The sequence below is a fragment of the Callorhinchus milii genome, unplaced genomic scaffold (assembly GCF_018977255.1).
Source record: "Callorhinchus milii isolate IMCB2004 unplaced genomic scaffold, IMCB_Cmil_1.0 Scaffold1, whole genome shotgun sequence".
In the NCBI taxonomy this organism is placed as follows: domain Eukaryota; kingdom Metazoa; phylum Chordata; class Chondrichthyes; order Chimaeriformes; family Callorhinchidae; genus Callorhinchus; species Callorhinchus milii.
This window is the reverse complement of record NW_024704742.1, coordinates 33778667-33805869: the sequence shown is the minus strand read 5'-3', so window position 1 is coordinate 33805869 and position 27203 is coordinate 33778667. Positions and strand designations below refer to the sequence as shown.

The 27203-nt window shown below is 41.6% G+C and overlaps 1 protein-coding gene across 1 annotated transcript in view; it reads left to right on the top strand.

Annotated features, from left to right (window-relative positions):
• The window catches only part of alpk1 (alpha-kinase 1), a 47673-nt gene that overhangs the window by 3813 nt on the left and 16657 nt on the right, over positions 1-27203 (top strand). The window contains exons 2-4 of the mRNA XM_007897008.2: positions 7880-8042; positions 15855-16009; positions 25629-25827. Coding sequence (XP_007895199.2) covers positions 7934-8042; positions 15855-16009; positions 25629-25827 — 463 coding nt within the window. The 5' untranslated portion in view covers positions 7880-7933. The remainder of the gene's footprint in view (positions 1-7879; positions 8043-15854; positions 16010-25628; positions 25828-27203) is intronic.

Below are 27203 nucleotides of genomic sequence, written 5' to 3'. Positions count from 1 at the left end.
CTTGTTTCATAGCCAACACTTGCCAGAATGATCACTGAGATACCAAGATGGCAGGCAATGGCTCAGCAGGTGAAGTGAGGGCTTCAGTAGAGCAGGGGTGGGGTGGGAAAGGGAGGGAGTTGGAGAGAAAAGGAAAGATGAATGTGACCCATTTCAGAAATCCTATTTTAATTGCCAATACAACAATAACAACTTGCACTTATTTAGCGCCCTCCACGCAGGGTAACATCTCAGAACGCTTAACAGTGGCGGAGCCTGACTCCGAACCGGGGGGAGGTAACCATAAGTACGGTCGAACAGGAAAGTTTTCAGGCGAGACATGAAAGAGGGGAGAGAGGGAGCAAGGCGGAGGGATTGAGGGAAAGTGTTCTAGAGTTTTGGAGCGTAGTGGCTGAAAGCACAACCTCTGATGGTGGGGCGGAAGGTCCGAGGCATAAGTAGGAGGCCGGTGCCAGTCGAGCGGAGGCGCCGGGTGGTGGACTGGGGAGTGAGGAGGTCAGAGAGGTAGGAAGGTGCCAGGGAGTGAATAGGTTTGAACACGAGAGTGAGGATCTTGAAGTTGACCTATTCAGTGATGGGGAGCCAGTGGAGCCTGGCCAGAACTCGTGAGATGTGGGTACAGAGTTTGGTCTGGGTCAGTATGCGGGCGGCAGAGTTTTGAATGAGCTGGATCTTGTGAATGGTGGAGCTGGGGAGACCGGTGAGGAGTGTATTGGAGTAATCCAAGCGAGAGGTGACAAACGCATACACGAGAGTTTCGGTTGCATTTGAGGTAAGGTACGGACGGTGGCTGGCAATGTGGCCGAGGTGGAAGAAAGCAGTCGGGGACCAAAGATGTGGGGGAGGAAGGACAGTTGGGTGTCGAACGGGACGCCTAGGATGCGCACTGGTTTGGTGAGTCCGAGGGAGAGCCCAGGGAGTTTGAGGAGTTTAAATCCGCAGGAGTGAAAACGTTGAAGGGAGCCAAGAAGTATGGCTTTCCGTCTTGTCCACATTCAGCTGCAGGAAGTTTACACTCATCCAGGCCTTGATGTCTGCCAGACAAGCTGGAGTTGGTACTGGAGGCAAATACCAATGTAGTGGTAACACTCGCCTCTGAGTCAGAATGTTACGTCAGGACTTGGAATCAAATCGTCTAAGATGACACACCGATGCAGTGCTGGGGGGGTGTTACATTGTTGGAGGTACCGTTCTTCGGATGAGATGTTAACCAAGGTCCCATCTGCCTGTTCAAGTGGACGCTAAGATCCCATGACACTATTCAAAAAAAGAAATGAGTGGTGCTTTGGGACATCCTCCCAGTTCGAAAGGTGTTGTTTCAGCTGCAAGGATTATTATTAATTGTTACTATAATTATTAAGGAGTTGGCTGAGGGTGAATTGCATTGTCAGAGGTGCTTTCCATCAGGTGAGATATTAAACGGAAGTTCAGATGTGTATCAAAGATTCTTTAGCACTATTCAAAAAGATAAGGGAGCATTTCCCCATGTCTTGGTTAACAAGCCCCCAGATACAAATTGATCATTCACTCTTAGCTGTTTGTGGGAGATTTTGTGTGCAAACTGGCTGCCACATTTGCACTAAATACACATTGGCTACACGTCACAGTAAATTTGTGTGATACACTTTGAGATGCCTTGATGATGTTAGCTTGCAGAGATCTATTAGGAATCAACAGAGAAGATTCCTGCTTCCCCTCCCACCTCCAATAACCCCTCCCACCAGGTCTACTTGGTTTGAGGAGGCAGATCGTCAACAGTGGATTCCTGTAGCTCAGTGGTTAGAGCACTCGCTTTGCAAGTGAGACACCTGGGTTTAATTCCAGGCAGGGCGAAACCTTGGGCAAGTTTCCTTACTCCACCTACCTAATAATAATCCCTCTAAAAAACAAAACAATAATAAATTGGTCATTTTCAATCCAAGACTGTTTGTGGGACACTGCTGCGCGCAATTGGCTGCCGCGTTTCGCCCACAAATATACAGTTAATTCACTTTACAGTATATTCTGTGAAGCGCTTTGAGACATCTAGAAGACGTGAAAAGCGCTATATCAAATGCAAGGATTATTATTATATTATTATTATAACAACAATACCTTGCTCTTCCTTAGTGATTTGTACATCAGAGAAACTGTCGAGGTGTTTTACAGAGATTGAGTGGGAGCCTAAGCAGGGTAAGAGATAGATGGGAGGTGGCCATAGGTACAATCAAGAGAGGTTTTTAAGACAGGTTTTGAAAGTGAAGAAGTCGAGTGTAAAATCAGGGAGCGGCTGGTACCTGTGAACTACATCCAAGCCCGAGTTAGCACCTGCATCGGAAGAACTTCCCTTAATTTATTTGCGTTTCAAAAACAATTTGTCTGCAGTATTACACTCTGATTTCTCAGATTAAAATCAGTTTATTTGATTCCTCTCCTCAATGCTTTATAGCTGCCAACGCCTCACTGCCCCCTCACCCAAATAGCTGCCCTTCACATGTGTAGACGATGAATAGCCTCACAGCCTAGGCTGATCCTGTACTCATCCAATGTCCGAGGATATGCATCCTCCAACAGGTGTCATTGGATAACAATCAGGTGGTCCAGGTGGTCCAGATCCAGGTGGTTATTCACCATCTTTGGTCCAGGGTGACCCACTGCCTACCCAGCTGAGATCAGCCTGGCACGGTGGTAGCACTCTCGCCTCTGAGTGTAATGCAGTCTAAGCTGACAATCCAATGCAGTGCTGGGGGGATGTTGCATTGTCGGAGGTGCCGTCCTTCGGATGAGATGTTAAACCAAGATTTCATCTGCCTGTTCAGGTGGATTTTAAAGATCTCATGGCAATATTCAAGAAGAGAGTTTCTCCCAGTGTTCTGGCCAATAAACCCCCCTCAAAAATGGTCACTCACCCCATGGCTATTGGGACATATACAGAACATTGCTGTGTTCAAATTGGCTGCCATGTTTCGCCCACACAATGCACTGTCAATCCACTTTACAGTATATCCTGTGAGGTGTTTTGAGATGTCTCAATGACATGACATTGTTGTAAGAATTATTATTTATTATTCAATCATCCTCAAACGGCCAACACCAGCCGACCATCTACTGTAATGCTGGAGACAAAAGACATTTCCGTCACTGTGATCACAGCTGATCTGCTGCGAGCTCTGAGATGCTGACTCAGACAGTTCGGGCTTTGGCTTTAAAAGGTAATTTTGAAAAGATGGGGTTAATCATAGAATCCAAAATGAATAGGTGAAATAATAATAAAAATGCTTCATCTGTATTTTCTCTCTGGTAAAATATTTTGGACTATTTGGAATCTCCCAAGTGTCATGTTCAGCTAGTTTCAGATCTTTACAAGTACACTGTTTAAAGAGCTCCACCCCAGGGCACCTTCTGAATATCACCTTCTCAGGGTAACCAGGAATGGGCAATAAATCCTCACCAAAGAATAAGTGATCATACAGACACCCTGGGTTGAGTAAAACCCAACACCACTTTACCTGACAGCAAGTCCTGACACCTGCGCAGCCTCTGAGATATTGTACGGTATAATAATAAAAACTTAATTTAATATAGTGCATTTCACATTGGAGAGACAGCTCAAAGAGCTCCACAGGATTTACTATAATGTATAGTGACTGCATTTTATAGGCGAACATGGTAGCTAATTTATGCACAGCCATGGAGAGTGGGTTACCAATTTTTGTTTGGGGGGATTGTTGATCAGGACCAGGATAAACTCCCTTCTCAAACAGTGCTATGGAATCTATAGCATCCACCTAAACGGGTGGGTGGGACCAGATTTCATCCAAAAATGGCATCTCTAGAAATGCAGTGCTGTCCCAGACTATATTGGAGTGTCAGCCGAGACTGAGTTCAGAGTTCAGATGTGGGGTTTGAACCCACAAACCTTTGACTTGGAGGTGAGTTGTGCTATTATTTGAGTCAGGCTGACACCAAAATAATAATAGTAATAATGATTGACGCTATTTCGAGTGCAAGGATGATTAAATGATCCCATTTGTTTCCTGTTAAAACAAAACAGAACAGATTCAGGCTTGAATATTGTGATCTTGTGTGTGATATTGTTGGACAAGGTTTGGGCTCTGTACTGGAGAATGCCCGTAGCATTTAGAAATGGGAAAATGCTAAACTTTATTGCACTTTTAGTTTTGTCATTAGAAGCTCATAAAGCACATTTCTGCAAAACAATCCCGCTCAATAGTCTTTTTTTAAAAAAGCATTATTTTAAAAGCGTGCGGATTCATTAGTTAATAGCATTTCAGTGCATTCATCGCCTTTATTGCTTACACTTGTGTGAGTTTGCCACAGCAGACGTCCCCTGATCATACATATGTATGAAAGGAGAAGCCTGTCCAGCTCTCATTAACATTGACAAAGAATATCTCAAGCTGTGGGTGTTAGCAACTCCGCAAAACCAGGCAAATAGAAATGTATTGAGGCATCATCAGATTAACTGAAGCACTGAGTCTTTGGACTAGCCTTCCTCATGATTATCATTCGCAGCAAGGGTGTTATTTGCTAAATGCTTATAATAATAATAATTTTTGCATTTGTTATAGTGCCTTTCATGTCAGGAGGACGTCACAAAGTGCTTCAGAGGATATACTGTGTAGTGCAGTGGCTATGTACTTTGTAGGCTGCGTATTCCCCTCCCCAAAAACGCTCAATTGGATAAAGACAATTGTTTCCTATTATTTGAAAACAAGTGATTGGAAATGAGAGTGCTCTGAAATACAATTTGTGGATCAAATTCCTTTCTTCCTTCTTCCACAAGGGAAATAAAAGTATGATTTTTTTAAAAAAATCTGCAATATATATTGTTGCCTGTTCTGTATCTCCCCTCAATTTATTCATCAGTGTCTCTTTCTGCGATGGTTTAGTTTTGCCCTTTTTATTGGGGGGGGGGGAGAATTAATCCTCATTTTAGCCAACGCAGGTTTCAGTTTCAATAACATGCGTGCTGCTGCTCTGACTGGACGGATGGATGAGGCCTCCTTTTCTTCCCTGTTAATTGGTTGAGACCAGCAGAATTCGAAGGCTACAGATGTCGCTGATAGTTTGCCTAGGGAGCACATTCACAGCCCCATCTGTTGCAGTCTAGAAGCCTGTTCTTGTGTCCAAAAGGCCTAATTTGATTCTTGTCAGAAAGTAATGTAAATGTAGTTTACCTCTTGGGTCACTGCTGAGTTTGATGCCAGTTGAGATCCTCCCTCTATTTTTAGATGGCAGGCTGAATAAGAATCGAGGGGTTTCAGTAAGAAACCCTTCATGTCAATGCATATTAAAAACCAGAATGTCTGGCGTACAATAGAGTTTAATTTTATTCTGCATGTCATTAATCCAATCCTACAATAAGATTGCTGAAAGAAATTGTAAGTTGCTCAGTTAAAGTTTAAGGATGGGAAGAGTTGAAGATTAACGTTGGAAATTAAGATAAAGTTGATTTCTGGCACTCTGGGAAGCCTAGGTTATTGTTTTCAGATGGGATTTCCTGCAGCCAATTGTGCACAGCAGTGTCCCACAAACAATCCTGGATTGAGTGACCAAATTATTATTTTTATTTATTGTTGAAGGGATTATTAACCCCAGAAAAGTGATCCGCCAGTCGACTAACAACCAGATTCCTACTCACTGCTAGGTAAACAGTGGAGTAAAGAAACTTGCCCAACATTACACCCTGCCTGGGAAATGAACCCAAGTCCTCTGGCATGCGAGGCGAGCGTACTAACCAATACGCTCAGGACTCCACAAACGCTACATTCTCCACCCATTAACTGTATCCAACCTTCCACCCTGGTGCCTGTACAGCTGTGCTAAACTCGTTGTTCTTACACACAGGTTTTTTGTCCTTGTGCAATAGTGTGGACAGGGCAGGCAGGTGTGACAATTGCTCACATGTCCCTGTCGTATTTAGGGCTGTCCTTTCAATAAGTTCAAAATAAATCAGGTGAGATGCACTTTTGTCCAAGATTGACAGATAACTAGTTATTGACCCTGAGGTAATATATCTACTAATCTGAGAATCAGAATTTTTTCATATTAAAAGTAGCTATTTAACTTCAATCCTTTCTCCTTCCATTTTAATGCAGTCATTTTATCAAAATATCAAATGCAAGGATTATTATTATTATTATTATAACATTACATCAGAAAATTAAAAGGTACATACAGTTTCAATTAATTTTAAAAAACAGTTAACGCCCACAAGAGCCCTGACACAGTATTGGGGTCAAGTTTTCCACTCACGGAAGAATGTGTTTATGGTTTGTCAGATACAGTGTCAAAGTACTGTCAAAGAGTCAGCCTGGCGCAGTTGATATCACTCACGCCTCTGAGTCAGACGGTTGTGGGTTCAAGCTCCATGTGGGCATTGAAGTCAGAGTCCAGGCAGACACTGCAGTACAGTGCTGGAGAAGCTGCATTGTCAGCAATGCCATCCATTAGATGATAAACCAAGGTCCCTTCGGCCTGTTCAGGTGGATGTCAAAGATCTTATGGCACTATTCGAGAAGGGAATTTCTCACTGTGTCCTGGCTAGTATGACCCCAAGTATAATTGGCCATTCACCTCATGGCTGTTTGTGGGACATTGCTCTGTGTGAGTTGCCTGCCATTGTTTAACAACAAAATGCACAGTCACTACACTTAACAGTAAATTCCTGTGACGTGCTTTGAGAAGTTTTGCTAATGTGAAAGGACCTCATACCAAATACAATGATTATTTTATTTTAAGTGAATCAAAGTGAATCTTAGCTTCTGAATTATTGATGTCCACCTTCACATGAGGTGTGTGGCAGGGGGTCGTACGTGTGGGGGCAGGGTGAGCGTGTGAGAGCGGGGTGTGCGTGTGGGGGCGCAGCGTGCATTTGGGGGTGGGGTGTGCATGTGGGGACAGGGCTAATGGACCTTTTGCTGGAGCAAGAATGTCAACCCCAACCACAGCAGTAACCAGCTCTGGGGGCAAGTGCACATCTACGGGACATTGTTTAATCTCAGGCACTGCTGCAGGTGTATGGGCGCATGTCAGTAACATTATTCTAGGTTAAAATGTATTGTAATCTACACTGACTGTATTGCATTTCATGCCTGAAGACTCTACAATAAGTGGATACATACAGTACAACCCTGTTAGAACTTTACATCACAGCCGCTCACACTCGGTTGGAGTTATATTATTATATATTTATTATATTTTGATATTGCAAAGTATATCGCCGATATACCTAGTGAGGGCTCAAACCTTTGCTCTTGCCAAACTGCGCCTAATACTTTCTGGAATTAGGTAAACAGGATACATCCCTCCAGGGAGAGAGTGCGCATTCCATTCCAACAATCTGTCTCTGGGATTTCCATGCATAGATGGGATGCATGGAAATCTCAGCTTGGTTTGGATACTCTTAAGCGTGGTGATGGGTTTCCGCGTGTGTCAGACCCCAAAAAATCACGGAGCCCTGCTGTTACTCCACAGGAAGTCAATGTACTGCGGGGTTCTCCCACGTTACTGTGGTATGTCTGACTCGTTGTACGCTGCAATATGTTACAACAAAGCCAGACTGTACAGTTATTTTACAAACTAAAACCAGTGGTGTCCGTGCTGGAAAGTGGGGTGCAGACAGTGCCTGTATGCATTTGTATGTGGGAAGAGTGTCCCAGCTGCCGACGCCTCAGCACCAACCCCCGCCAGAAATTCACACGCGACATCCACAGAGGGAGGAGGCTCTTGTGTATTTTGCTGCAGTGTGAGCATTATCTCGCCCTGCTTGAGCCTTACAGATAATTGATGACGGTTTAGTTAATCATTTCTCCCTTTTGTTCACCAGGTAGTTCGCCTGAAGGATCCTTTATCTAGCTTTTGTGTCTTCCCATAGGTAATTGATCATCCAACACCCAGGGACGTTCAATTCATAGGCGAGCGAGTGGTCATGAATAACCAAGAGGTGGAAGCGCTCCTACAAGAGTGCAAGAGGGCCCTGGATGGACCCCCAGTGAAACCGTCAGAGGAGGACAAGACAGAGTACCAGCGTTGCAAAGGTGAGAATTCCGAAGGAGTTTGCAGCAAAGGGGCGCGATTTAATGCCAGCGGGGGGCGCTAGATCCATCCACGGGCAACCACGCGCTCTTGCTCCTGCCCTATCTTTCTTGTCTTGGCAGACGAGGGTTGAGAAATAACTGGATTTACAGGACATGAATAGGATTTGGCCTTGAGTAGGGGGGAAACACACTTTGTTACAGTGAATTGCTGTCAGTTCTCATTTTAAGCTCCAATAAACACAAGGAGGTGAATAATTGTTGCGAGTGTGGGTGACAGACGAGTTTACTCCTGCGCATATATTCTCAGCACACTTGCAGCAAACGGCAAGACCCCTAGCCTAAAAGAAGTATTTTGGTACAAAGATTGCTAGCAAACAGGTAATCAAACACTTGTATACATTTAGAGAAGAAATTGATTTAGGGTATGAAAGATAGCGACATCTAATTTGCTGGAGTCAAAAAAGTATTTATAATTAAGAAATCCAGGCTGTGTTGCCGCCAAAGCTCTGATATTCCCCTTGGCTACTTCCATTTTGACTTCTGTGAAGTCTGTTTTCACTGGGACAGAAAAGGTTGAGTGGAGACCAGATACAGAGGTCTTTAAATTTATGAGAAGTTTTGCTAGATTTGATACAGAAAAAATATTTTTACGGGTCATTGAGTCAGTGGCTAAGAGGATCAATTGAAGGTAGTTAGCAAGGGAGCAAAGGGGCAGATTAGGGGAAGTTTTTTTTACACAGTGTTATTAGGATGTGGAATATTTTGCAGTGTCTGGCAGTCAAGGCAGGATCCCTATTAGCTTTCAAGAGGGAACAAAATAGATATTTAAAAATCAATAATACACAGAGGGTTGGGTAACAAAGCAGGTAAATGAGACCAAATGGATTACTCTTTTAAAAGGCCAGCAAGGACACAATGGACCGAATAGCCTTATTCTGTGTTGTAAAGGCATCTGAGCTTTGCTCTGGAGAATCAGCCACAGCATATCTGATATTCACTAGTTCCGAGTCTTTTTGCTCCCGCTGCGATTTGTCTAACACATCCAGTACACATCACTCTCTTTCGCTTTCTCTTTGTTTTTATGTTGTACATCCTCTCTCAATATATACTTACATGCATTATCAACACATGGGAGTTGGGGGAGTGTAAAGAGAGGGGGGAAGGTAAAGGGGAGGTGGGAAATAGCACTACCTATGTAGCCTAGCAAGCGCTCTGGGACGCTACTCTGCCTGAGGGGCATTATACAAAAGCAAGTTGTTGTTGTTGATTGTGGAAACCAGGTGAACCTACATAACTGCACCGTCTTGTATACATACACTTGTTTGTACCAAAATCAGCTGATCAAAACAGTGGTCTCTCTAAGAACCAGCACTGAACTGAATCCTTTGGACTTGGAGTTAATGTATTATTTTACTCTTGGGCATAAAGAGGCTAACATGACCAGCACAATTGCTCTCAGCAGCTGTGGTCAAAGCACCTCACTTTGGAGAGGAGAGTTCACTTCACAGGGCTCTGCAGCTTATTGCTTTGCCAACCTCTAATACCTGGATTCAGAATCTTAGAATGTTTACAGCACAGAAAAAAACTTGTATCTTTGCTGCCTCTTTGAAAGAGCAATCCACCCGACCCGGAAGTCGGCTTTTTTTTTTAAGCGGGGGAATCAGAAAGCGTACAGAAGGCAAGCCAGCCAACATCGTGCACGTTGAATATAGAAGCAGGTTTGATGGAGCTGATAGGAAGAAATGATGTGTGTCCCCTGCCCTCTTCATACCACTGTCAGTGGCCAAGTTTTCAGTTCTTAGCCCCTTGTCTCTGGACCTCCCTCCTCTAACAGTCCAGCTTGCCACCTCTCTTTCTATCTAAGTCCCACCTCAAATCCTACCTCTTCAAATGTGGGACCTCCTCCTCTTCACCCTTTTCTCTTGCTCAGCGTCCAGCCTATGTCCCTGTAAAGTGCTCCTATGTGAAGGGCACTATATAAATATGAATTGTTATAGGCGGGTTGAGATTTTATTGACCCCTAACTACTGCCTTACAATACAGCTGCATCTTGTTAGATGTCTACTTAATACCAACTTGAAGGTCAATATGAACTCTACCTCAACCATCTCATCCAACAGGCATTCCACATCCTAACAACTCTGTATGTAACAAATCCTAATCTTCCCATTTGTTTGTTACGATAAATTGATGCCCTCTAGTCACTGACTCACCGATAGTGAATATAATTTCTTCCTGTCGACTTATCAAGAAACTGCTTATAATTTTATAGACCTCTATTAGATCATCCCTCAACCTTCTCTGTTCTATTGGAAATTGATTCAGCTCTTTTAGTCTCTTCTCATAGGTTAAACCACTCGCCCTCGGTATCACCCTAGTAAATCTCCTCTGCACTCTCTACGCCTATTTATGTATTCTTTCATCAAAGAACTTTAATTGTCAAGCAAGAAATGCCTTTAGCAAACCCTTGCTGACTGTCTTTGGTCAACCTATATCTTTCTAAGTGTTTATATCCAATACCATTGCCGCTAAAGGTTTGTCCAATATTGATGTTATGTTCTGTTGTCTCTTTTTAGACAGGTGTTACATTGTAACCCTCCAGTCTTATGGCACAAATTTTGTATCCAAGGATGTTCGAAGAGCATCTACTATATCCTCCTTGTTCAGCATTCTCGGATGCTGCCATCAGGCCTTGGTGACTTTGTCCACTGAAATCCATCAATTATTTTAGTACCGCTACCTTTTCTACAGGTATCCCTTCCCAGTTGTCCGTTTCAATTCTTGCACATCCTTCTTTTGCACACTATATCTCACCATTATACTTTTTTTTGTAAAAACTGTGGAAAAAAACTCATTTGGTACCTCTTCATTTTTGATGACTAGATTTCCCTTTTTGACTCTAACATGGACTGCTTTTTCTTTTACCTTTTATTTTTCATAGAATCCTTCAACCATTTTCTTGTGACCTGCCAGCCTTTGCTGATATCCCTGCTTGGCCTCTACAATTTCTTTGTTCGCTTCACCTCTATTTTTCTATACTCTGTCTGATTTTCTTTTGTATTGTTAGCCTTTAGATTTATTTTATTTCTTTCAAGTCTCTTACAGGACATTTTTGTAAACTCAGATTCTCATTAAGGAATTCTGTAGATTGAACTCCCATCTACTCTACTCTTTCCCTGTGCTCGTTGATATTATTCTTCCTTGGTTGTTTATTCAATTCCCTTTTAAATTCTGTTGTAGCTTCAACTCATACTGCGATTTGTGGTAAATTGTTCCCCATTCTAACAACTCTTTGGGTTGAAAGAAAATCTCTGTCCTGACCCTTTTATTCTTTTGGGGGGATATAAACATCAAATGGTAGCCTCGTATTTCTCTGTTTCAGTTTAAAGAGAAGACTGACTGCAGTTTATGTGACTCTGGGGAAGATTTTACGGACTTGATGGTGTGAGACTATAAAAGGATTTTCCTGTTAAACTCACACTCCCAAGGCAGTAATGAAATGCCTAATAATAGTCCAAAGCTGTAACAGGGGATAATGTGGGCCTGCTGTACTGTAAGGTGTTTATTCTATGAGAGTCAGTAATAGTCCTAAATGTTCTGATACACACTGACTCCAGACCATAGTTGGTGGTAAAAAAATATTATTGGGTGGGAGGGGGGCTGAGTAAAACTAAATAGCTACTGTGCTCAGGAACATTTCTTCCCGTTCAGAATTGCATGATTCTTATGTGTTTCTCACAAATACGAAATAACACAAGATAAAACGACGAAAAACGACATATAAAACAAAATGAAGCAAAATAATCATTATAAAATAAACACAAAGAAAGTAATAAATTAAAGTTAAAGAGACAGTCTTGTGGGAGTTTCGCCCCAAAATACACAGTTGATCCACTTTACAGTATATCCTGTGAAGCGCTTTGAGACGTCTCAACGACTTGATGAAGCGCTATATCAAATGCAAAGTTTACTAAGATTACTACTTACAATCCCCTTGAAGACAGGTGAGCCGTTTGCTTGACTGACAGTTCCATCAGCCATTCAGAGGCAAGGATACCCCACAAGCAGCTCCCAAACCATCAGGGTGTTCTCAGCCTAGATCCACCCTGCTCCCACTTATAATCATTTATTATTAATACAAGATCAGAGATGATACGGTTACAGATTGCAGTTGGTGGAGGAGGGGTGCGACTGATGCTACAGGTGGGGCTGTTTGGAGGACTTGCTGTGGTCTTCCTCAGGGTTCAGGGCTTTTCCTCGACTAGCGCCACTTAAAGAGATATTCTACACAAGGAAGGTGCTTGCAGCGCATTTGCAAAGCTCTTCCTCAGTAAGTGCAATGGAAGGAAGCCAGGACCTGTTTGAGGGGTAAGGCACTACACTGTTTAGTAAGCAGCAGTGCGAGGCTGCTGGCTTTTGGCTGTTGGCCAGTGTATAGCTAAAACCGGAGAAACGTTAGTGAGTTGGTAGATCGATTGGGGAAGGGTGGGCTAAACCTCCAACCCTAGCCACCTGCTGCCTGGGCTCCACACTGAACTAAACATTATGAGAAGGTCACAAAATGCGATACTTGCCAGAGGATTTGAAAAGGATTTGATCATTTGCTGTTTGCAGGGCTTTGCTGTGCGCAAATTGGCTGCCGTGTTTGCCTATAAATACACAATCGCTACACTTTATAGTAAATCCTGTGAAACACTTTTGAGATGTCCACCTGACGTAAAATGCACTTCAACAAATGCTAGGATCAACAATTGACCAACCTATTTCTTTATAAACTACAGAATTGCTAAAAATACTTTAAACAGCTTCCCACTATTTTTCAATGTCACCAATTTTTCTCCTCCAATTTTCTCACCTCTTCTGAAGGGTTTTATCATTCCTTTCCACAGCGGTGCAATTCTATGGGCGCTGGTACCTTGACCAGGTGGCCATTGTTCACGTGTTAGTCTTGGCAGTGAGTGTTGTTGGGCTGGTCAGCCTCGAGGTGGTCTCAGCCGAGCTCAGTCTTGCCCCCGCTTCTAATCATTTATTATTGAGTAAAAGATCCGAGATGACACGGTTACAGATTGCAGTGTTTTCAGTGAGTAGAGTGTACCTTTCAGTGGGACCGATCAACCATCACGACCCCAAGATCAATTTCACCCTGATCTAACATGGAGATAGTGGATCAGTGCATACAGATAAATTGCTATTTCTTGAAAGAAAGACCTAACTGAAACCAGGCAATCCTATTACTACCCTTTAAACTGAGTATCTTTAACTGCTTCATTTGGCCAGGAATTAGTTCACCTTCTTGATGATATCCTCCAGTGACTTGAATCAATTTTGTTCCAGTCAAGGTGTATAAAGAATCCCAATAATGACTAACTTAGGGATGGCTCTTCAGTATCTTGCTCCAGGAAGTGGTCACTCAGGAGAAAAGTGTGATAAGGATCAGTGGACCCTTCTCCTCAGGGTGACAAGTTGACCCAATGAACCGGAGTTCAAAATGCAATTGGTGCTTTTTACCACAAACAGAGCAGGATTGTAGTTTATTTGCTGAGCTTTAGACTTACTCCTGTTGCTCAGATGTGTGCTGTGTGATATTTAACCCTTTAATAATAATAATAATAATCCTTGCATTTGATATAGCACTTTTCACTTCGGTTGGACGTCCCAAAGCGCTTCACAGAACACACTGTAAAGTGAATTGACTGTATATTTGTGGGCGAACGCGGCAGCCAATTGCGCACAGCAATGTCCCACAAACTGTCGTAGATTGAAAGTGACCAATTTATTATTGTTTTTGGTTTTGGAGGGATTATTATTAGGCTCTGTGTGGAGTAAGGAAACTTGCCCAAGGTCTCGCCCTCTGCCTGGAATTGAACTCGGGTCTCTCGCTTGCAAAGCGAGTGCTCTAACCACTGAGCTACAGGACTCCACTTTAAGGAGCAGTTGGCATGTTTTGATAATAGTACTCACATTTGGTTCAGAGCCTTTCATGTCAGGAGGAGATCCCAGAGTGCTTCATAAGATATACTGTAAACTGCAGTGACTGTATTTTGTGGGCAAACACACCCCCAGCACTGCATTGGAACATCACTTTAAGCTATAATAGTTTCAAATCCCCACGTAGGTTTTGAACCCACAATCTTCTGACTCAGAGTGAGAGCGCTACCAACTGAGCCAGACTGACGCACAAGCGAATGATAAATGAACAGTATTTGCTGCTTGTTAGGGCCACATTCACCTGACATGTTTCAAGGTTAAGGACACCAATACAAAAATGTTCACTGAGAGGAAAACCTGTAAAATAAATGTAATTTAACTGATCCAGAACTGCACATTAATTAAGCGAAAAATATTTTAAACAGCTTGCCAATTTTTTTTCCCAAAGTCACCAATATTTCTCCTTCAATTTCCTCCTGACTTCTGAATAGTTCATTTTTTTTTCTTTCCCTGGAGGTGTATTTCTATAGACACTGACCACCCTATAGTACCTCGAACAAGTGGTCATTGCTCACGTGTTAGCCTTGCCGATGAGTTTTGGCAGGCTGTTCAGTCTCAGGTTTTCTCAATCGAGCTTGATCCTACCACTCACTCATCCAACAACCACACACATGCTCCTCCAGCAGGTGTCTTTACTGGTATAGAAGGGAACTCTGGCTCATTTTCTTCTTCCTCGTGCAGGGCATTCTGTTAATTTGTGGAGGTGCTGTTCTTTGGGTGAGACATTACATTGAGACCAACTGTAGTATCCCAACTTCTGTATTGACAGAGCTCAGTTAACCCAGCACCGGACAGTGCCTTTGCCCACTCGACCATCTGAGGCTACTTTTTTACCTATGAAAATCAAACATTCAGAGCCTGTCTTAATTTAGTGGTGCAGGTTCACAAAATGCTTCTCAGGATTTATAATAATAATGCTTGTATTAGACATAGCACTTTATCATGTGGTTGAGACGTTTCAAAGCGCTTCACAGAATGTACTGTAAAGTGAATTGGCTGTGTATTTTGTGGGTGAAACTATGACTGTATTTTAGGCAGACAATTTGCAGGCAGCAGTCTCCTGCACACAGCCACAAAGTGAATGACCAATTTTACTTGGGGGATTGAACCCAAAGCATTAACAAAAAAAAGAAAGAACAGAGCTTAACATTACCCAGAGTTTGGTTGGCCTTGTTAATTCATCCTTATTCAATAGCACAAGGAGCTGGTGCAGAAAGTTAGGCAGTAATGAGTGGCTAGGTGAATGTTATAAAGAATATTCCATGGGTAGATTAGTTTAAAGCACAAGGTGAAAGCAATTGCTTAAACACAGAGAGTGATCTGCTTTGACCCAATTTAGCAAACTTTGTGAAATATGGCTGAAATACGGAGTATTTTAAAATTCTAATTGAGTATACTTGCATGTAATATTCTTTTTATTTCTTAAACTTAAAACTGTGCCGTCAGCTATGCAGTGCTTACAAGGATGGATCTGTTTAAAACCAATCTGAGGTGCTTTGCCACCGTGTACATTACTCACTGCTTTGATAACCGTTTTGTCTGATTCAATTCCTGCTCTGGTTCTTCATGCATAGAGTGCCACTGAAAGGATTTACTTCCTTAAAAAGCGTTTTTAAGAGCTGGTTGGGTTTGTTTACCTGGAGGGCATGCTGTAGTAAAGCACTCGGCCAGACAAATCATCATTATGATTCTTTTGTAAGGACTGAGCAGCTTGGAGTTACTCTCAAGTGGTTGTGCTTTCACAGCTTAGGTGCCACATTTTGTGTTCGCAATCGAGGTGTCTATTTTTCTGAGATTTCCTTACATGAACTTTGACCCTCCTAGCTTCACTCTCTGCTGATCTGAAGACCCTGCTGGAACAGGCAAAGGAAATGAAGTGGCCCTTTGTGCCGGAGAGGTGGCAATACAAACAAGTCGTAGGCCCAGAAGACAAAACAAACCTGAAAGATATCATCAGTGAAAAGCTTCCAGATCTACTGGTATGAATAATGCACCTGTTGCTCAAAAAACACTTCCTTTTCTTAAACGTTCAAAAGTGAAAACAGAATATTTTCTCGGGCGCTAAAAGTTTTTTTTTTGCGCAAGTATTTTCTTTTCATCTCTGCCCAAGTTGCACTTTGCAAGTTGTGCTTTTCTCATTGTAATTAATGAATCCGAGTGCACAGTGTTAGGCAAAGTGGGTGAGTAAAAGTGGCTTTTCTTACAGGACTGAAAGCACATTGGAGCCAGCAAAAAGTGGGAATGTTCTTTTTTCAAACCCTCTCGTTGTAAATAAAGAGCAAAAGCATCCTGTTCTATCTCAGGAATATAGCTGAAACTATCAATACGTTTGCCTAGTATTTCTGCTATATCTTTAAGTTAAAGTGCAGTAAAACAATGTGGTTTCATCCCCTTGCCCCCCCACCATATACACAAACAAACACACATACACAACGATTGTTGATTGTAAGCGATTGTTTCCCCCAGTCAGAACTAATGATAAATATACTCTCCTCTATATTTGTTTAAGTCCAAAATGCAGTCAACAAAATCTGCAAGAAAATGCTAAGAACATTTTGGAATGTTAGCATTAAGTGAGACCAAGAAACATTTTTATTTTTTGTGCGCGTTTGTAAGAAAAACATTTTTTTTGGGTGGTGGTGGGTGGGGGGGGGGGAAGGTAGGTGGTGGGGGTGGGTTGTCTGTATAAGTAGCGTAGCTGTTTTTGTTTCTTCAAGACAGGAATTTATAGCTGTGCCTGACCTTCTTTATCCCACACAAAAGCTTTATAACTTTAGAGAGTTTGTCCGCATCAGAAAGCTTTATCACAGAAGAAACACCTGCAGTAAACTCCCCAAGAAACCTGTGTATATGAGAGATTAATGCAGGCGTAATAGCGGCCCCGTGTTTTTTGTATTATGCCTTCTCCCCAGGTAGACGGCTCTTTTCTGAGATGATACCAATTATTTATTGCCGAAACATCTGTTGATGACCGCAGCTGCCACAGCCAGACAAAGCAAATCATGGGGTCACACACTATTCAAGCCCAAAATCCAACCTCATGCCAGTTCGAGCCATTCACTGATACTTGAGCCCATAGGTTAATGTCTCTTCTCAAATGTTTCATCATGCTGCTAAAAATACTTTGTAAACACCACAGACCTCAAGATCGGCTTTGAACTATTATTTAATCGCTGCTGGTAATTTATATTCTGGCGCTATTGTGCTCGTGTGAAAGAGAGCGCGAACGAGCGAGAGAGAGAGGGAGGGAGAAGAAAAAAAACAAGAATTTCCAAACTACAAACAGGAGCAGAAAAGAGTGGCACATCTGACGTGTAATATTATTTTAGATTTAGGGATATCCAATTGTTTGACTGAGAAAGCTTTGAGCACTGGCTGTGGCTCCAGAGACCTTCCTTGAAGTGTGTATACAGACAAAGATGAAGAGCAGTCTGCAAAATACCCTGTGGGTTTTCAACAATCGTTTATCGCATGAAAACCATGTCAGGATTCTTTTTGAAAAGTATTTTTGCTGTTATTGACACAACACTGTACCACAACCAGTTTTCAGTTCACACTCAAAACTACCAATAATGTGCAAAGTTTTACAGTCTGATGAGTACTGAGCCCCTGTGCAAATGATTCCCCTGATGCTTCCTTTTTCTCATGTTTATAATATAATAATCCTTGCATTTGATAAAGCGCCTTATCACATCTTCGAGACGTCTCAAAGCGCTTCACAGGATATACTGTAAAGTGGAGTGATTGTGTATTTTGTGGGTGAAACGCGGCAGCCAATTGCGCACAGCAGTGTCTCACAAACAGTCATGGATTGAAGTGACCAAATTATTATCTTTTTTAGAAGGAAACTCATCTTTCCTGATAACTCAAATTTACAGCAGTGGAAGCATTCAGTCCACAATCAGTCACTTTTATCTGAGTTTTTCAGTGAGTTCCAGAGCCATTCAGATCCAGAAGGCCCCAAGCTTGATTTCCTTGTCTGTGCTGCGGATAGTTTTCCCATTCCCCTCTTAGCTTGTGGAGAAGAGGGGGAAGGTTTCCTCCTGTGATATTGGTATAATCTATGGGAATCCCTGATTTAAATCTTTTGGGCCTAACAGTAGCACTTCAATGCTGCACATCAGGAATCCACCTTAAAAATAGGGTTTATTTTCTCTATTGTTTTGACAAATTCTCTGCAGATTAGAGGGAGCTGTGGGGAGGAAATTTAACGTTAGTGGCATCAGCGTGTGGGAGTTCTCACCCTGAGTGAGTTTACGCTGGTGACACTGAAGATGAAGTTTGTAGTGTTGGGTAGTGCATTCTTTGTGTTAGTTAATCACAAGGTTAGGGTTAGAATGCCACAAACTTAGCCCACTATTACTATTCCTATTTCTTAATAAGGTAGTCCAGAAGTGGATTACATTGAAAAAGAGTTTGCACGAGTTGATTCGATATACATCCAGTTATTGTACGAAGTCTCTATTTGCTTGTCGTCTTGGATTTCTTAATGTCAGAGTTTAGCACTGAATCCAATTGTACAGGGTATCCACAAAGTCCTGTTCCTTTTTTTCTACAGTGTCACTGACCAACAACTGAAACGTGGAAGAATGATAATTATTTTTAGAAGTGCTTAATTGTGTTCAGTACAAGTGTTTAACTGTATTTAGAAGTCCAGAGGATCGATGTGAGCCCAATCATTTTCATAGCAGATAATGATCCGTCGCTGTGTTCGGTGCAATATCTTCCTTAACTTAGATGGAGTGACGAGGCGAAATGCATCTCTTGCAGCTTGTTTCAGCTCCTCCATAGTCTCATATCATTGTTTTGCAACGGGTGTAAAAGGACTTTAAGGACACCCTGTAACTACCCCAGCCATTGCTACCCGTTGAGATCAACTAACTAACTAATAAGTGGGATTCTATCCTGTGGACTATTGTTGTATAGCCTTATGTCTGCATCAGACACTTCTGTTGCCCATTGGGGAGAACTTTAATAACTTTTATCTAATAACAATCTTGTGAGATTGTTTGAATGATTTGAAATCTCTTGAGCTTTCCTAACTAGCCTTACTCATCGGTGAGATACAATAAATGTCTGCATGAGACTATTAGTAATTGATTCCTGTTAATGGTTTGTGTTATGTTTCAACTGAATAAGAATCGTAATTCTTATTTTTATTTGTTTCTATTGGAGCAAAATAATATAATCTTGGGCTGACGTGAGAGCTGCTGGGTGTGTGCATTTTATGAGTCGTTGATTGGTCCATTTATAAGCTGCGATGAGAACCCATGAGTGACAAAGTGGTGCTCTGTGATGCACAGTTGAAATGTAAATACAAGGACTCCACCTGTTGCCCAGTGAGTCAATACACAATCTGCTGCGGTACTAGGTCTTGTAGAATAATCTTTGATCCTGTGCAGAGTTAGATGACCAGGGCATTGGAGGAGGCTAAGTTAGAGAGCGAAAGCATCAGTTTGTGCTCCAGAACACTTTCCAGGCAGTCTTCCTGGAAAGTGTACATATGGGACTGTCAGGAAAGGATCAGACTTGACTATGATGGTCCTGCAGTCAAATTTCCCACTTTAGGACCTAGGGGTAAACGATCCACTTCAGTGCAGTACTCGGCAATTCAGCCAGAGAAGTTGTAGATTGTCTGTGCTCTGTTAGCTGGACCAGTAGTCGCAGCAGTATGGTGACTGGCCTCACTGTCTCTATATTGGAGAGATAAAAAAAATCAACAACAACAAAAAAATTACAGCTTTCACGGCGGGAGGACGTCCAAAGACACTGGACAGTGTTTTAGACCCGAGCTGGTGGTCCGGATCGGAGAGGGTGGAGGGCAGGGGGGAAGCGGGTGATCGAAAACACGGTCGAAGAGGAGGGTCTTGAGATGGGTCTTGAAGGAGGCAAGGGAGGGGGCGAGGCGGAAGGACTGCAGGTTGGAATTTCAGAGAGTAGGGGTAGAGTGGCAGAAGGCCCACCTGCTAATGGTGGGGTGAGCGAGGTGAGGGACATGAAGCAGGCCGGAGCCCGCTGAGCAGAGGGAGTGGGCGGAATGGTAGGGAGTTAGGAGGTCGCAGAGGTATGGGGGAGCAAGACCATGGAGGGCTTTGAAGGTGAGGACCAGGATCTTGAACTATATCCTCTGAGTGATGGGAAGCCAGTGGAGTCGGGCAAGAATGGGGTTGATAGGGTCATGGAGCTTGGTGCGGGAGAGGACACGAGCTGCAGAGTTCTGGATGATCTGCAGCCTGTGGAGGGAGGAGTTGGGGAGGCCAACAAGCAAGGAATTTGCAAAGTGAAGCCTCAATGTTATGAATGCTTTTTGAGGGTTTCGGCAGCCTGAGGTGTGAGACAGTGGTGGAGCCGGGCGATGTTGCGGAGGTGGGGGAGGGCAGAGCGGGTCATGGCATGCATGTGAGGTAGAAAGAATAGTTGAGGGTCAAACAAGATGCCAAGGTTCCAGACTGGCTTAGTTAGGTGGAGTGTGCAGCCATGGATGGTGGTGCTGTCAGCGACTGTGTTTTGCTGCTAATGACTGCTTCTGAGGCTATCCTGTTTCGCTTTCCCATCAGCGCCTCTTTAGCCACTGATCTTATTGACCATTCCAGTTGCTCCCATCCACTCACGAATCCTATGCAGAACCTCAGTGTTTTGTTTAAACCTTAACTCTTCTGCAAGCCTTTATCTGATCTCTGACCACATTCTCTTTCTTCTGTCTCTGCAACATCTCCTGGCTTCGCTACTTCCTCACCCTGAATGCAGCTGAAACATTCATTCACATCTTTGTCACATCCAGACTAAACTTTTCCGATGCCCTGCTCACCAGCCTCTCCACCTCCACAAACTCCAGGCCAACCAGACATCTGCAGCCCACGTCCTCTCCCACAACAGGCTCTGTGAGTCCATAACTCCCATCCTCACAGGTTCCTCCAGCTCCCTGTCCCCCAGCAGAATGATATTAAGACCTTGTCCTCGCCTCCACGGCCTCTACAATCTCCTAAGAGTATCCTCCCCTAACAACTCCCTTTGCTCCACTAACTGTTTGAAACAGGATTTATTCTCCAATTAGGTCTGATTGATTTATGTCTCTCTTCACAAGTATCACACAAGGCACAAAGAACAGTGCTACATTTTTTTCACTATTTGACAGAGGTGCTCAAGTGCTTTTTTTCTACACCTTACAGGGATACAGATGCAAGTAAATGTCTGCAAGCACTTTAGATTTCAGGAGTTTATCTTTGCTGCACCAATGAATAGTTGACAGAAAAATGTCTAATTAGTGTTAGAAGCAAATAAATGAGCCACTTGTTTTTTTTACTCTCTTTGAGTGCTACTTTTCCTTCAGCTTTCAAGCTCTTTGTTGGTGGAGCAACTCACATTCATTCTTTTGTTGACAAAGTGATAATACTAGACTGTGCAATAATGGAAGAAAACTGAAAGAGGGGATGAAACCCTCTTGCGTTTGAATCCATTCACACTCGTGGCTTTTCTTGGCATTGGGGGTGCAATACATTGTTGAAGATGTCCTTCACATAAGACATTAAACCAATGTCCTGAATACCTGTTGGTGTGGACGCTAACAATCCCATGGCACTATTGAGAAAGAGAAGAGTTTGTCCTGATGTCCTGGCCAATAATCCCAATCCAAATAAAATTGATCATTCACTTCACGGCTGTTCTTGGGACATGGCTGCCATGTTTGCTTACAAAATACACAATCACTGAACTTTATAGTATATCCTGTTAAGCACTTTGAGACATCATCCCGATGTTAAAGGTGCCATATCAAGTATAAGGATTATTATTAATTATTCTGCGATACCTCCACAAAAGCATTTATGTTGATCCACAGCTGGGAACTTGGCTGGAGCAATCCTTTCATGCTCATAAAGTTGTATTTGGCAATTGGCAGCAGAGTTCAGTGTTTGCCTACAACTTCACAATAAAAATGCTAGAAAATGCTTTGAGAAGTTTTGATTACGTGATAAGGTGCTATAGCAAATGCATGGCTTATTATTATTTTTATTAACTTATTTCACACAGGAAATTTTTAACTTTTGTTTAAATAATTTAAATAATCCCTCAAGAAAAAAAAAATAATAATTTAGTCACTCAATCCACGACTGTTTGTGGGACACTGCTGTGCGCAATTGGCTGCTGTGTTTCGCCCAGAAATATACAGTCAATTCACTTTACAGTGTAATCTGTGAATCGATTTGAAACATCTTGAAGTAATGAAAAGTGCTATATCAAATGTAAGGATTATTATTATTGAGCAACATCTTTAAGGACAAATTTCCTCTCGAAAATCTCTCCATCTTGCATCCTCTCTACCTCTGTTTTCAAAACCCTTCTAAAAACATTAGAACTATAGACATTTACAGCACAAAAGAAGGCCATTCGACTCAATCTCCCTGCCCTTTTAAGTAAAATCCATTTATCTGCCCTTTCCCCATACCCCTGAAGCTTACTCCTTGACTGAGTCTCTCATCAAATCCCTACCTCCCACCCTACTCAGGCTCCCACTTGTCTCTGTAAAGCACTTGATATGTTTTCCTATGTCAAAGTTGCTACGTAAGTGTAAGTTGATGTTGTTATGCATAGTTCCTTCCTGAACTTAGATCATCTTTTTCAGGACAGCAGAATGGAGCAGTGACACTGAAGGAACGTCAAATAGGTGAATCCCCTTCAGCTCGCATGCTCCACAGAACAGGAATCTCTACAATTGTCTTCCACTTACCAAAATATTACTGCTGGTCATGCAGCATTTATTCCTCTCCCCCGCACTTTGAAAGAAACTTCAATTTAAAGGCAATTACTGGAAGTCAGGTAGAAAGTAGAGGCCAAACCCCTTTAATTGGAAGATATTTAGGTATGAAGAGATTTTTCTCTCTCCTGTATATCAATATGTCTGAAAGCACAGACAATATGGATATGCAGTTTCTTCCAAAGCAGGTAATATCAAATATTTTATTTGAGTGAGTGATAGAGGAGTGGAGATATGATGACAGTGAACACCATACTACAGCAAACACTGCATTGTTGGGGTTACTTTTAGGTTTTAAACATATTAAATATTTAAATCTATTAAATATTTTATTTGATATTGATCAATGCAAATACTATTTTATCTACATCTTTAGAAGCGGGAATTTGTATTTGTAATAAGGGTAGGTTGGGCACAAAGATAGACTTTAAATCAAATATTATGTGCTCCTATCTCAGACTGGTTGTAAAATTCAAAAATAATTATGGAAAAAGATTCCAATTAAGAATGATTATTTAGCGATTTATTACAATAAATATTAACACTAGTTAGTAATCAATATCTGTAAATTTTATATTCAGCATAAAAGGGTGTTGCATTTCTAAGCTTATACCTTTATATAGTTGAACTTTTTTACTGTAAAGTCTAGTCACTGTATTTTGTAGACAAACATAAAAGACAATTTGAGTACAGCAATGCCCCTCAAGTGCATTGAATGATCAATTTTATCTGAATTATTGACCAGAAGAAACCCATTTCTCTTTTCAACCATGGGATCTTTAGTTTTTACAGTACATAAAAAAATCTTGAGGCTGTGGTTAGATGACATGGAAGTTGCTTGTATGAGAGAAGGTACAAAGGGAAATTTGTACTAAAAAGTACTAAAGATTGCAAATTCTGGAGTAAATTAGTCATCGAGCTAAAGGATATCTGCTTGTGGGGACTGTGACAGAAAAGAGTTTGAAGATTGAGTTATTCACATGGACCTAAGGGGGAGGAACTAGTTGCTGTTGACACAATAACTTAAAAGGAAGAGGCATGGAGTGCACAGAACAAAGTGGGCACAACACATTTCCAGACGATTCAAGGCAGAATTATTGCATTTACTGGGCGGAGTTTAATTTTGTCATGGGTTACTAAATTAGAAGGTTTTTTTATAATATTATTTATGTTTTGTTTTCTTTTAGCTGCTTTTTAACCGCATTAGAAAAAAAAGCATGTTCTTCCCAAGCCTGGATCAAATAAGGATGTTAATCTTTCACTGCTGATTTCACACCTAATTCTGCATTCTTCTTCACAGCCACTTCAACTCTTAACCCGATGTAGCCTTAACAGTGCTCCCACTTCATTTCATTGACCGGGCTGTTAAACTGCGAGAGTGAAAAAGGCAGAGATAACAAGTGAAACACTATACAAACTGAAACAGGGTCTGACAAGAGCTTACTAACAAATCATTTCTGTATGGAATTCCAGTTACATGGCATCAGTTACCATGTAAAGGTTAATACTGATGTTTCTGTAACCTAAAAGTAACCCCAACGATGCAGTGTTTGCTGTAGTATGGTGTTCACTGTCATCATATCTCCACTCCTCTATCACTCACTCTGTAATAAACCCAAAATGAATATCTAGATCTTCAGGAAGAGTGGATGGCTCCCTCCTTGTTATTTTAAACAGTGTATTAACACATATTGGTCAGTATGGACAACATTACATTGGGAAATCCTGGATCCTGGTTAAAAACAACATGAAGCTCCATCAATTTCCAGTGTATAAAGCTAGAACTGCCCTGTAACAATCAGAGGTCTGATGTTCTTTGCCTGAAGATCTGAAATTTATAGCACACAGAATTTTGGGGAAAAAATTCACTTTCATTGTGATTTCTAAGACAGTTATTTTCAAATATTGTGAGAAATCCGCATCCAAATCAAAACTGAATTGAATTCAATTCTAGATAATCTTAAATTTTAAAACAAAATGCCAAGAAAAGGTTAAACTTCCAGGCTTAGAATGTGTGTTTTGCTCTTTGCTATTATATCTTTCAACAAATGGTTTGTACCGACAAAAATATATATATAAAATGCCTATTTGATGCCTTTATTGAAGCTCACTGCTTTGGCTGAGGAGGCATCAAGTGAAGATTTACCTGCTAGTGTATCACTGAAAATGAGGGACTACCTACTTGACCTGGAGTTGATCCTCAGCGTTGTTGGGTCAAACTACAAGAAAAACATCTGGATAAGCAAAGGCTCTTTAACTTTCTTTTTCAACCGTACCTATGGAATTCAAGTTGAACTTTTTCTAAAAATACATAATAGTTCCTATATTTCATATAGCATCATTCACGTTAAGACATTGTTTCAAAGAGCTTCACAGGATATATTGTAAAGTGAAGTGACTATATATTTTGTACGCGAACGGAGAGGCCAATTTGCACACAGCAATGTCCCACAAACAGCCATGAAGTGAATGATCAATTTTATTTGGTGGATTGTTGACTAGCTCACTGTGGTTGAAGTCCAATTATCACCTGATCTAAAATACATGTTGTTGTGTTGGAGATAACATTGGGTTTGTTGCCATTCTCATTGCCATTTGTTGTATCATTAATCTTTTTTTAACCACTGTGATGTCTTAAAAGCTTTTCCTCAATCACTGATTGTTTGGCTATCATGTTAATTGGGAAAGCACCCACCTTTCAGATAAATCTCTTGCAATTGATCACAAGTGCAGTAGCTCAAGTCTAACGTTCTCAATTAGATGGAGCTGATGTCTAGATTGCTTTTGGTTTTCTACCTCTGCACTTTCGACACTTCTTTTTAAAACAAAAAAACTCTTCCCCACAGGTTTTTCTGAAAGCTGCCATCTCACTTGCAGACTACACTTCTGCAGCTGCCACAGTCTTTTTGATTGACAGGTTTGTGTACTGGGTTGATGCGTCCAGCAAACTTCTGCAGGTTGCCAAGGGTCTCCACAAGCGTTGCCTTGCAACACCAATTGCGCCACAGGTGGTTCTTCGCCAGGCTCGAGTCTCTGTAAATTCAGGTGACGTAACTCCCTGTTGATCTTTGTCTGCCTCTGTGGCTAAACTCCAATTAACAACCACTTGACTAATCTAGAGGACATTTTGTTCCATTGGGAGGAATGGCATTCCACTGAGAGCATAGTGCCATCTTTTCAAACCCAACTCTGACCCTGATGAACAGACACAAAGGCTCCCAAAGAAAGGGATTTAGAGCCAAAAGGGTCGGGTGATTGTGAATGGGGTGGAAAACACTAATTGGTACCTTTGTTCCCTCATAAATGTACCCTGCCGATTTCAAACGGGAGCTGCCTGAATTGCTATACTCCCGATCAGTGATTATTAAGAATTTAATAAAATAGATTAGCATTCTGGCACTCTTTCGCTTCTGTCCCTATCTCTTTCATCGTCTCCACTATTTTTTCAGGATAGCCACTTGACTATGCAAACAATACAGCTGTTGGCTGGTTGAAGTAACCCGATCTGTTTCATTACGCTCTGCAGCTACCTGAATCACATAAAGTGTTCACCGCTTTGTTGTTCCAATACGCTGCTGAATTGCCAAGTGTATGGCGTCAATAATGAGCACTGCTGTTTTAGTTTTTAGAGATTGTTAGCTATGATTTACCATTGTCCAGCGTAATGGCATGTGGAAGACGACTACGATAACACAATGAAAAGTGCTTTAGGACTCCCTTTAATTTATATTAAACGTACTGACTTGTAAAGAGGGAATTGAAAATAATTGTATTACAACCAATTGCTGGAATTGAAGTTACTTCAAAGAACTACTGAGGAAAGCAATAATTTGAAGTTTGTTTTTTAAAAAGATATTGGAATATCTATTGAATATTTAATTTTTGAAGCAAAACGTCGATTAATCAAAAAGGAATTAGATAGATACTTAAAAAGGCAAATTTTGCACGGCTATGGGGTAAGAGCAGGGGAGTGGGACTAGTTCGTAGGTCTTTCAATAAGCCGGCACAGGCATGATGGGCCAAATTGTGATGAAAACTTTATTTTCTAACAGGAAATTTGGGGACATCATGCTGACTTGCGAGACCGGTTGCCAAGAATGGTGGATCAGAGATGAGGTCTCGCAAGTTGACGTGATTTATTAGAAGGGAGGGAGAGACAAAAGGGGGATTCACTTGAGAAAGTTCAGTTTACATCACGGGCACTGTTTCCAGTGGTGCCGTGAAGGTTATGCCAATTGTTCTCTTTGCAACTTTTAGGATTCAAAAAAATCGATTTTAACGATTTTACCAATTATTTAGCTATTCAGCAAAAAATTAATTCTATCTTTTAAAAAAATTTGGCAATCGTTGTGCAATATTATACAAAAGTTAATTTTTTGTAGGAATCTTAAGTCTGGTTTGGATACTCAAGTCCGTCAGTG